Raw genomic sequence first — 12,419 nt, 5'->3', positions numbered from 1 at the left:
TGAGAACATATACGGACATACTGAAATGGACATCCTTGCGTGGATCTGATAATATGGACAACACGGGCATGGATCTGTTGTTAAGGACATGCATGCTTTGACATACATGTACTTTCGATATATATGTATGGACTGTTCAGAGCCTGACGGTGTTTGGTCACTTTACTCAAAAACTACAAGTACCATCGTTTTCTCACTTGGCATGATGCATTATAATTGTTGTACCATTGTCAATTTTGAATTTAATGAATTATGATTTAAAAATAAAAAAGATGTCTTTATAAACTAATTTATCATTATGTAAAGACGCAATAACATCATCACTGTCAAGGGCGTTAGGCGACGAATCGGAGCAGATACCTGGCCATGCAAATGTGCAGGGTGCCACTACCAGTGAAGGAATATCTCCCCGACAGCGAAACTTAAGAGAATTCAAACGTATACAGCATATATGATCAAGAATGATAACCTGTAACACCTCATGTGGACATTTGGACATTTCGTTGCCCCATTTGCCTGTCAATTTCTCAACTGTAGATTTCAGATAAAAATAATGTGCATATTTAAAACTTACAAAATGAACACCGAAAATCCTACTAGCGGCGCTACACCATTACTACGATCAGTGTTTGTTGTTTTACGCCGCACTGGACCATACTATCCAGCGATCAACATCATGAGCATCGATCTACGCAACTGGGATACAATGACATGTGTCAACCAAGTCAGCGAGGCATACCGCCCGATCCGATAGTCGCCTCTTACGACAAGCATGGGTTCCTAAAGACCAGTCGTAGCCCGGATCTTCACGGGTCCGGGCTTATAATACCTTATGTAACTAAGCAAATATAATAAGGATCATAACCACTTTTATTATGGAATCCACTTGTTTATAGTACAATGTATTAGCCAAGTTACTCTGTTGTGGACACAAGTTCCAGTGTTATCTCACTGCCATAATGTCGGTATCTTTGAAGTAGGGGTGGGGAGGTGGGTCGGGCGGGGATTGTTCGGGGCACTGTCTGTAGTCTTACCCACGTCAACCAGCTATCACTCCCTACATCAAAGTGTACATCATTGTGTACAGTTCAATAGACCCTCGTAACGCGAGTAGGACGCAGCTAGCTGTCGAGCTATTTACACGAACGCCATTACATCAAGCGAGACCTACTTTGTAATTTGGTTTGCAGTTAGCATGTTACAGCATTTTGATTAGTTATGTGGAAATGTCATGCATACTATTCACTATCACGAATATATGTGTGCATTACGTCAATATTACTGCTTGCATTCAGTGTATCGCATGTTTGGCCCCAGCTCGTTAGGAGTGCAATGTATTGACTGGTTCACGGCGTGAAATGGTTGTCACACAAAACCAGCTGTGAGATTCATTAACTGTCAATCAGACACTATTATATTAAGAAAACTTGTCAACTTACACCCTGTAACCTGCTTTGTAGTGCTTCGTCAGATAACATTGATTGATTGATTTTAGTTTTATATCGCACTCAGCAATGTATGGCAGCAGTCTGTAAATAATCGAGTCTGGACCAGACAATCCAGTGATCAACAGCATGAACATCGATCTGGGATGCGATGACATGTGTCAGCCAATCGTCAGATAACACATTACACGGGAATACGTTTGGCTCTGAACAGTCCATACATATATATCGAAAGTATGTCAAAGCATGCATGTCCTTAACAACAGATCCATGCCCGTGTTGTCCATATTATCAGATCCACGCAAGGATGTCCATTTCAGTATGTCCGTATATGTTCTCATCAGTATGTCCTTGCCAATATGTTCATATTCACTTATGATTACTTCAGGTCCACAGTTACTTGTCGTTTAGCAATATTCCAGCAATATCAGGACGATGGACACCAGAAATGGGCTTCACGCATTGCACCCATGAGGGGAATCGAACCCAGGTCTTCGGCGCTTTGTCCACTAGGCTACGATCGATGCTCATGCTGTTGATCACTGGATTGTCTGGTCGAGACTCGATTATTTACAGACCGCCGCCATATAGCTGGAATCTGCTGAGTGCGGCGTAAAACTAAAACTCACTCACTCACAAATATTAACATCGGTTAATACGGATGGTAGGAATATTTAATTCTATTTGGGATCTACTCCAACAACCATTTTCTGTTTATTTAGAAACATAAACAGAGCACCTTCCAAGTTGAAATATCAAACGCCTAATCATTAAAAGAAGAAAGAGCTGGTCTTGAACCAACAGCACACATACGCACACACACAGACTGACAGGCAAGCACACACGAACGCACACATGCACTTATTTACTCACAGAAGATATCATTACGAGCACTTTTAATGCAAATATTGTTGTACGTTTGCAATATTTGATTCACAACCGATAGCGTGGCTATATTGTGATGTGTATCTTACCTTTCCAACATTACAGATTACCAGATTGTCTTTACATTTCACATCAGCCTTCCGATGTGCCTATGTTAACTAAGATATTTGTTTACATGACATATATAGATTGTTGACTGGACGTATTTAGGGATAAAGATCCTATTATTGTCTGGCAACAAAGGCACGCACACTCACACGCCAGGGGCGTGGCTGCCAATATAAAAAAGCCTTGGCTTACACATGATTGTTGCTAAAAAGATTGGCCAATCCCTGAATACTATCTACATATAATGCTTTACAGCCTATCGGGCTTATACCAAAACACTGGCTTGCTACGAGCCTGCACGCACACGCACACATATACACACACACACACGCACACACATATAGATCACAGAATCATCGCCAAAACTATATACAAAAATCTTCGTTCACCCCTTAAGTGCAATCTACATGTCATTGTGTAAATATTTGGTAGCTCCCAAATCCGATGTGTCATCATGACAAAGCGTTTTTAAAATAGAATATATACCTTTGTGAAACCAGACATATAACAACTCATGGATCCCCCGTAAATATGGGGTTATGTATTAAAACAATGATCGTCAGCTTATTGAACATTGTGGTTAACACTGGATATGCATCATAGGCGGATCCAGAGGGGGGATGCAGGGGTGCGCACCCCCACCCCCCCTTTTTTTGCTGCAAGTTTGTTAAATGATCATTGAAACTCGGGTGAAAATGAAGTGTGCACCCCTCCTTTTCTCAATAGTGTGCACCACCACCCCACCCCCCCTTCTCAAAATGCTGTATCCGCCCCTGTGCATCAGGGAGTGATGCCGTCCAATACTTGAAGGACTTGAGTCAATGACGTATCACGACACACTAGACCCTCAAAACTGAGGGTTCGCTGTATTAAATAGTACATGGAGATATGTGTTTGCATGTATTGTGACGGACGTGGGACTCACACAATGTACTGTTGAACGGTTGCTTGGGAAGGCAAGCATTTATGGTTAATGCATTCCAGTTTAGCTGGAACTGTCACACTGATATCTCCCCGTGAAGCTACCCGAAATTGTACCTCACGCGTTGCATGTCTACCCTAGCTGACAGGCAACACAACACATGTACCCATAAACCTACCCGAATTATGCAAACATAACTTGACACACTAGCTCCTGATTCTACCCGGCGTCATGTGCATACGACAAACCACGTGACACGTCTGCACGTGAACCCACCCGAATTATGTACATCCAACCTGTCACATCTACCATGAACCTACCCGAATTATGTACACCCAACGTGACTCATCTACCATGAACCTACTCGAATTATGTACATCCAACTTGATACACCTACCATGAACCTACTCGAATTATGTACACCCAACGTGACTCATCTACCATGAACCTTCCCGAATTATGTTCACCCAACGTGGCAATCTACCATGAACCTTCCCAAATTATGTTCAACAAACGTGACACATCTACCATGAACCTACCCGAATTGTGTACACCCAACTTGACACACTTACCATGAACCTACCCAAATTATGTACGCCCAACGTGACACATCTACCATGCACCTACCTTCAATACGGGTATGTGGGGTATGTCATCATCGCCATCATCCACAGAAAACCGAGCAGCTATCCTCCCAGACGTCATGTCGCACGAAGTGACGGCGTCCTCCACCTTCGCACTGGCCGCTTCAGTCATACGTCACGTGACTACAGCTATCAGTCACGTGTCAATGGTCAGTTCATCCGGACAGGTGTAATGTCCAACCAAGCACTGATGTTTGAACTCTTGAATCCAAAACTCTTTTAATGTTGACAGGAACACATGCACATCAGCCAAATGGAGACCAAAGGAATCACTACAGTCATATGATATCCAGTGGCTGTTTTCTTTCTGAAAGCGCCACAACTGTCACTCAACAATTGAAAAAGCCCTCCTGTAAAGGACAAGTCCTTCAGGTGTATCCTGGCACCCGCTGTGCACCCGAATGTTATCTGTTGTTGGACACACAGGATTACTGAATGACGTTGAGGAATAAACAAGCGTTACAAGTGCTTAATCGCTGCGTTGTATTGTCTGCTAGGCGCGGCAATGAAGGTTACCAGCGTCACGCTGTCCGATGTCACTTTGTGCGGAGATACTGTGAATGTTTGGTGACCTCACTCGCTTCAAGGTCACTCGGAGTCCCGTTAAGATCCCACGTGTGATGCCTGGGGAAAAGAGGAAATGTTATTGAAACAAGATCATGTTTTGCAGTAGTGATGTGGCTATAACGCTATACACGGTGAAACCCCTTTAACCCGGACAGTTTCGTCCGCAGTGAAATCCTCCGGAGTAACAAACGTCCAGATTAAGGAATCGTGAGTACGGTGCATTTTATGGGTACTTGGTCATGTCCAGTATAAGTAATCGAGAGGGTAGGTGTGGTTAGGTGAGGTGAGGTGAAATTGAACGGGATAGGATGAGGTGAGGTGAACTTTAGTGGGATAGGACGGGGTGAGGCGAGGTGAGATGAAATTGTGCGGGATAGGATGAGGTGAGGTGAGGTGAACTTGAGTGGGATAGGACGGGGTGAGGCGAGGCGAGGTGAAATGGAACGGGATAGGATGAGGTGAGGTGAGGTGAACTTGAGTGGGATAGGACGGGGTGAGGCGAGGTGAGGTGAAATGGAGCGGGATAGGATGAGGTGAGGTGAGGTGAACTTGAGTGGGATAGGACGGGGTGAGGCGAGGTGAGGTGAAATTGTGCGGGATAGGATGAGGTGAGGTGAGGTGAACTTGAGTGACCTTATACCGAGCACCAGGGTCCTTCAAAGCGATCTTAGCTCTACCATGATCGTAACTGTCATACTCTAACATAGGCTTAGGATAGTCGAAGTTCTACTGTGCAAGTGAGCCTACGTAGGAAACTGACCTGGGTGTGGTTCTACAAAACAATCTTAGCGACTGTCGCAAGTCTGTGTTAAGGTATGGTGGTTACGATCACCGTAGCACTAAGATCGCTGTGCGCAAGTGATCCTAGATAGGAAAACGACCAGGGCCCACTTGCACAAAGCAATCTTAGCTGTACGATGGTCGTAACTCTCGTACTCTAACATAGACTTAAGACGGCCTTAACGCAGAGATCGCTTGTGCAAGTCGGCCCAAAGTATGGTTGTACAAAACAACCTCAGCGTTAGGACTGTCGTAACTATGGGAACTACTATCACCGTAGTGCTAAGATCGCCGTGTGCAACATTCCCATGACTTACGACAGTCGTAAAGCTAAGGTTGTTTTGTACAACAATACCATCGGCCCACATGCACAAAGCGAACTTAGCGTTAAGGCTGTCTTAAGTCTATGTTAGAGTATGGGAATTACTATTACCGTAACGCAAAGATGGCCATGTGCAACGTCACCCAGTACCAGTTTCAACGTCTCCGTTGCGGCTCACCAGTCCGACGCTGTATCCACCAGACCACGGAGACCCTAGAGTGAGTGAGTGAGTTGGGTTTTACGCCGCTTTTAGCAATATCACGGCTGGGGACACCAGAAATATCATGGTGGGGGACGCCAGAAATGGGCTTCACACAATGTGCCCATGTGGGGAATCGAACCCGGGCCTTCGGCGTGACGAGCGAACGCATTAACCACTAGGCTACGCTCCCAGAAAACCCAGAGATAAGGCTTTCCGTACTTCACACTATTCAGTATCTCATCCACAGCCACACTCGTCAACTTACTTTGTATTTGTTCCAGTTAGAATGAGTTGAAGAATTTGATTCGTGTCTTTGTTAACCATTGCAATTGCTAACTGATAATTTGTATCAGCGTCATGCGAACGAGTGAGGCAATGAATGTATATGTCTAATTTTAGTTGCATATTATTTACCAGCTTTTAAACTCCAAACTAAATGATGGTTTTACCTCGTTAAAGCGGACAATTTCAGCGTTCGAAATTAACGTCGGTCCTCTGGCCGGAAACCTACTGAAAACCACTGACCCACAGCTTTTGTTTTCTGCAGGTCCTTATGGCCGACAGCTGTTTCATCCCCAATAACTAAGAGTATTATTTCTATATTAAAATATAGGGCCTACACATTCTGACCCACAACTTTGTATGGTTCTAGGTCCTTAGGGCCTGCAGCTTTTCAGGGTTAAGTTCAAACACTGCGGACAACTACTTGAGAAATTTAGAGTTAACGATACATGAAAATGTGGAGAAATATCTCTATGCAAATTGCGTTCAAATTCGAGGTCATCGATAATTTGAAATTTCTAAATTCGACTACTAGCTACTAAGTTGAGTATTGTCGACTGCAGCTTCAACAAGCATCGCTAACTCCCCCTCTGTACCATCATGCACGATGTTTGAATGGGGAGACGTCGTGTATATACTTCAAGGAAGAAACCTGTGGCTGCATGAGTTTCTCATGCTGATTTCTCATTCCCACTGGCGACTTACCTGTAGAACTGAGACATCAACACGTATACCTCGGCCGTCTCTTCAGGTACACTTCCGTGTGTGTTAATCGATAGCCCCGTTAACTCAATACTGTTTTTCAGTCATGTTAATGAACTTCATCAATATTTTATTGGAATTGAAGAGTAATTTGTTTACCGACAGCAATGAATTCGCAGCACAGTTTCTGTGTGTGTGACACTTCCCTTGTGTAGATCAGTCCTCTTCTAGAGGTCACTTCTTTGAATAGGTCACTTTCACTGTTTCTGTGTATAAGTCAGCATCCTTATGTATGGACTATAGAGGTCACTTTTCGTGAATAGCTCACCTATCTTGTATCGGTCACTTAACCTGTTTCATAAAGGACCGCCTCCGTGGTGTAGTGGTTAGAGCGTCCGCCCGGAGAGCGGAAGGTTGTGGGTTCGATCCCCGTTCGCGTCATACCAAAAGACGTTAAAATGGTACTTGTTGGTCCCTGCCTGGCGCTCGGCATTAATGGGTACAACAAGGACTGGTCGGCTCGGAGTCAGTATAATGTGTCTGAGTGGGGTATTCATGCTTCACTGCGGCATGGTATCCCATTGAGCTAGCACTATAAAACCAGCTTAAGTCTGGGCTAGTACAAGCAGCCACACATACACACGCATGCACGTCGACATATGAGCGAAATATTCTCAAGCACGACGCTAAACCCCATTACACCTCACCTTTGTATAGTCAGTTTCCGTGTATAGGTCACTTTCATTCAATAGGTTAGTTTCCTCGTAGCAGTCAGTTTCCTCATTCAGGTCAGTTTCCTTGGATTGCTTTTCTCAACAAACAATATTGAGTACTTTTAACCTATTTTAACCCTCGAATCAGTTTCCGAATGTACGGCAGTTTCCGCATAAAGGTTAGAATCATCGCGAAGACAAAAATGTCTATTCTCCATGATATATATATATTTTTAAACTGATATTTTGAAAAAAGACTATGTAAACCATGCTATTATATTGTAATTCGGAGGCTGTTTCTTCTTGAAAACGTGTGACAGTTTGGTGGTATACAGGGTTTTTCTGGCATCTACTAGGACCTTCCCTATTCATGTCTACCGTCCGAACAACAGGAACGGTCAATAGTGCAAATGAGATTAATCATTATACATGCTTCACTCCATCAATGTCAGTAACCACCGGTGTTATCTTACACGCCTGAGTAACATTGTCATTATAATCTATCTTTTTTCACTTAAAAATATGCTCCAATGCAATTTGTCGCTCTGCGGAGAAAACGAAATAAAACTGGAATAGGTTTTCTATGATGTTGAGTGACATGTGATGAGACAAACAAAACCAAGAAGACGACAACGTACTCGACCGGGACCGTGATCACGTGCAACGACCAAGATTCTGCGTGGTGTGTATATAATCCAAGGGTCCGAACGCGACCGAATCGCGACATAGTCGCGTAAGAATACTGGTCCCGCCTCGACAGGAGAGCGAAATAATCCCGATCTGGCATCTTAAGGGTCGCGCTGAATTGTACAGGGCTTCTTTTTCACTAAAAGATAGCTATAATTAGTTTTATGATGTTCAGGGAAACAAATTCTACCCAAAACCAAGGGGGCGGTGGGGTAGCCCAATGGTTAAAGCGTTGTCTCGTCACGCCGAAGACCCGGGTTCGATTCCCCACATGGGTACAATGTATGAAGCCAATTTCTGGTTTCCCCCGCCATGATATTGCTGGAATATTGCTAAAAGCGGCGTAAAACCTCCGGTCAGGAGAGCGAATGATAACGGTATCGGCTTCCCATACAGGGCCCACAAATTACATATGTTATCTAAGTACACGCTCAAGCAATAACGTACATGGTTGATCTACAGAGGAAACAGTTCGACTAATGAATAAGCAAATGTCAACTATGTCGATTATGATCATTGTATCTGTATAACAACCAATAAATCTCTCTTGATAAGACCTGTGTATTATGTATGAGCAGCTATGGGATATCGGCGTTGTATAGCGTGGTATCGTATTGTAATTATGTATGGGATCTTTGAAACCATCTGAATCAGGATGATCTATAAATTAAACATAGCTGTTTCCTAATGAACATCGGAGTCTAAATAAGCCGATACTGGACTTGGACAATTAAAATGTAAATGTGCCATTGAGGGAATTGGTGTGTGTGTGTGTGTGTGTGTGTGTGTGTGTGTGTGTGTGTGTGTGTGTGTGTGTGTGTGTGTGTGTGTGTGTGGTGTGTGTGTGTGTGTGTGTGGTGTGTGTGTGTGTGTGTGTTTGTCACCAGAGGTATACTGACGTACAAAAGAAAGTACACATCTGGTGCTATGGGATTATTTCCCCAAAACCAACTTAAATATTTTGAAATGTGTTTTGACTTTGATTTACAAGCCACATTGTCAGTTTATGTATGATCTTCCAGTTGTCAGCGTCAGTTTGTGTGTAGGTCGAGAATGTTTATAAATCGGGAACATGGAAAGAGTTTACAGACTAACGAACAAGGGATCCTGGTGGGTCAAAGCGACACAACTCGGGGCCATGCACCACGTTGCCAGCTACGTTCCCAGCAATGTTGAGTGTCCTGAGTAATACGTTTGGTGCAACCAGGGACGTTCGAGAGGGTTCATTTCGAGAGAAGTGCATTTTCTTGCTGTACGTGACAAATAATAATGCATTGATCTTTACTTTGTGAGACACCGAGCGAAGAGGAATGCAAGACGTTGTGACCCTAACGCAGTTGTGTGTGTCTGTGTTTCTGTGAGGCAAACGTATTATTTGTACTCCAAATACAATGAAACATTTTCCTAAAAACACCCTGTAGTGGGTGACTTTGGTTTTACGCCGCTCTTAGCAATATTCCAGCAATATCACGGCGGGGGATACCAGAAATGGGCCTCACACATTGTACCCATGTGGGGAATCAAACCCGGGTCTTCGACGTGATGAGCGAACGCTTTAACCACTAGGCTACCCCACCACCCCGAAAAAATCCTGTACCAAATGCCTGTTCACGCCAAGCCGAGCATGCCTGATATTGATTTCACCAAGGCCCAAGTTTTTCAGTGAACCCATGTTTCTATTTTAGAAATCAATACAAAGACAAAGACCTACTGCAGTTATTTTGTTTTGCTTGACTGAAACGAGTATAAAAATGACAGTGTAGAAATTCCTAAAGTGTAATTCAAGCAACGACTGCTTTCACTGACAACTAAAATAGAGAAAGAAACGAATGTACATGTATGTTTTGTCAGTACATGTACTTTCAATATAATGATTGAATAATGGTTCCTGTCGAAAATGTTTTGTTTATTTTTTAAATCAATATATCAATCGTTCATAATACATATAATCTTAATGGGTCGGTTTAGAAAAATTACATTAGTAAAATACTATGGTACTGGTAGAGGTTCCATGTCCCAGAAACACCGTGTCAATACTGCCTCAAGACGCCAGGAACTATCACGACAAACATAACCTGTCGCACAGCCCACGGCCCATATTGGTTTCCCCACCCGTCGCTTCCTGTAATACGAAAGCCTTAAACAAAGTCTAAATTTTCCCCAGGTTCAGAAATCTCCCATCTCGCTGGGGCCTCTCTTTAATTTAGGCGTTACAATCAGAATTATATATTTTGCAGAGATTTACCTTTCGTCTCATAAAAATAAGGCATTTGTAATGTGCTGATTTCTGCACCACGCCTGGGCACGCTCAAAGCGCTACAGTCTGAATATTATTACCCCGGATAACTCAAAAAGTTAATAGTCACATTACTTATCCCACCGGGTACCCATTTTCTGCTGGGTGAACAGAGGCAAGTTTGAACAAACTCACTTGCCTAAGGTGAGACCACACGTATCACGTGTACTTCGTTGTGGGGCAGGATTGAAGTGAATCGAATGTTCTCTAACTTGTTTTGAGAACCACATACATACATGCATACAGAGACCATATAATAGATTATATGGTCTCTGGTGCATACTACTGCTCAACTGCTGGGATAATATCACTTCACTGATAACAGAAGATTAATTATACATGTAACTGGAAATGTACTATATCGTATAATAACCGACTGGTACGTTTCCAACAGTGTACACAATGCCACAATAAACCAACGTCGTCATATTGCTGGAATAGTGATGGGTGCGTGTTTGACCAGTATACCAGCAAGACATGTGTTTGTTTGTTGTTCAACGCTGCACTCAGCTATATGACGTCGGTCTGTAAATAATCGAGTCTGGACCAGACAATCCAGCGGTCAACATCATGAGCATCGATCTACGCAATGGGGATACTATGACATGTGTCAACCCAGTCATGGAGCCTTGCCACCGGTTAGTCTCCTCTTATGACAGCATGGGTTGATGAAGACCAATTCTAACCCTGATCATCACGGGTCCTATCCTAAAAGGTGGGACTTAAGACCACCCGATCCCGTTAGTCGTCTCTTACGACAAGCACGTGTTGCTGGTGACCAGTTCTAACCCGGATGTTAAAAAATGTTAAATCCGACAATTCGGGGGAGGTTTTACACCTCTTAGTTAACAATATTTCATCAATATCACGGGGGAGGATACCCGAAATGGGTTGCACACGTTGTACCCAAATGCATATCTAAATCGGATGCAGGCAAGGAAGGAGCTGTATTAAACCCATGCGGGATTCGAACCCACACTGTCAGAGTCAGGGACCTAATCCCCAGCACACAAAGTCAGCCACCTAACCCACTCAGCCATCGCGAAGTCCACATAAAGTACATAATCTTTACTTTACTGAGAAAGTGTAATCCCTAATATAACATGTGTTGGGTTGTTACAACATCACTTACCTTATTGCCGTTATTGTCTTTCTTCGGCACACATGTGTAGTAATTTGTCATTGATATACTCTTCGTCTCAAGGAATCACGTTAAATTCACGTTTTCCATGCCGTGATTTAGTACAAAAAATGTCGTGTGATTGAAACGGTATATATCCCAGTCAGTGACAAGCTGTCTTGAAGCCTTGTCGCAGTCTCTCTGAAATACACATTTGACAATCAAAGGAACAAGCACCTGTCAATCACGACCAAGTCCCGAATGCTGTGCGCGAACTGCAATACACACCTGACAGTCATACGAAACAAGCACCTGTCAATCACGACCAAGTCCCGAATGCTGTGTGCTAACAGTGCCGGAGTAGACGCAACTGTCGGCGTTTCAAGATCTTGGCTATTATGTTGTGTAACATCGCATTGATCGCTTATAATATGAACACTCTTGATCCCAGTGGTCAAGTCTGGACATTTAACGTGGTTTGCTAAACCCAGAACGCGTGCGGTAGCGCGAGAGTTAATGCAGCGTGTTATACAACCTGTGAACCACAGTTCAATGTCTGTCAATGTGACTTTCATGGTAATGTTTCATTGTGTCAAGAGCATGTAATCTGGGATATTTACACAGAATACCCCCCTCGGAGTGGCCACCCTGAACCTGAATAAACAACGTTAATCAAGATAACATACGTCTGTCAAAGGGAGATAACTGCGAGATCAGTTAAGAATGCTGATCCAGTTACTTAAT

General features: G+C 43.4%; 1 protein-coding gene across 1 annotated transcript in view; it reads right to left on the bottom strand.

Annotated features, from left to right (window-relative positions):
- Window positions 1-12,209, bottom strand: part of LOC124264887 — a 42,686-nt gene extending 30,477 nt beyond the window's left edge. Inside the window, exons 1-2 of the mRNA XM_046699665.1 lie at window positions 11,688-12,209; window positions 3,988-4,628 (exon numbers count right to left, since the gene is read on the bottom strand). Of these exons, the coding sequence (XP_046555621.1) occupies window positions 3,988-4,116 (129 nt within the window). The 5' untranslated portion in view covers window positions 4,117-4,628; window positions 11,688-12,209. The remainder of the gene's footprint in view (window positions 1-3,987; window positions 4,629-11,687) is intronic.
- Window positions 12,210-12,419: the final 210 nt, after the last annotated feature.

This window comes from Haliotis rubra, unplaced genomic scaffold (genome assembly GCF_003918875.1).
Source record: "Haliotis rubra isolate DU_JTF1 unplaced genomic scaffold, ASM391887v1 Scf95, whole genome shotgun sequence".
Lineage (NCBI taxonomy): Eukaryota > Metazoa > Mollusca > Gastropoda > Lepetellida > Haliotidae > Haliotis > Haliotis rubra.
The sequence above is the reverse complement of the archived record's forward strand: the minus strand, read 5'-3'. Positions and strand labels throughout refer to the sequence as shown.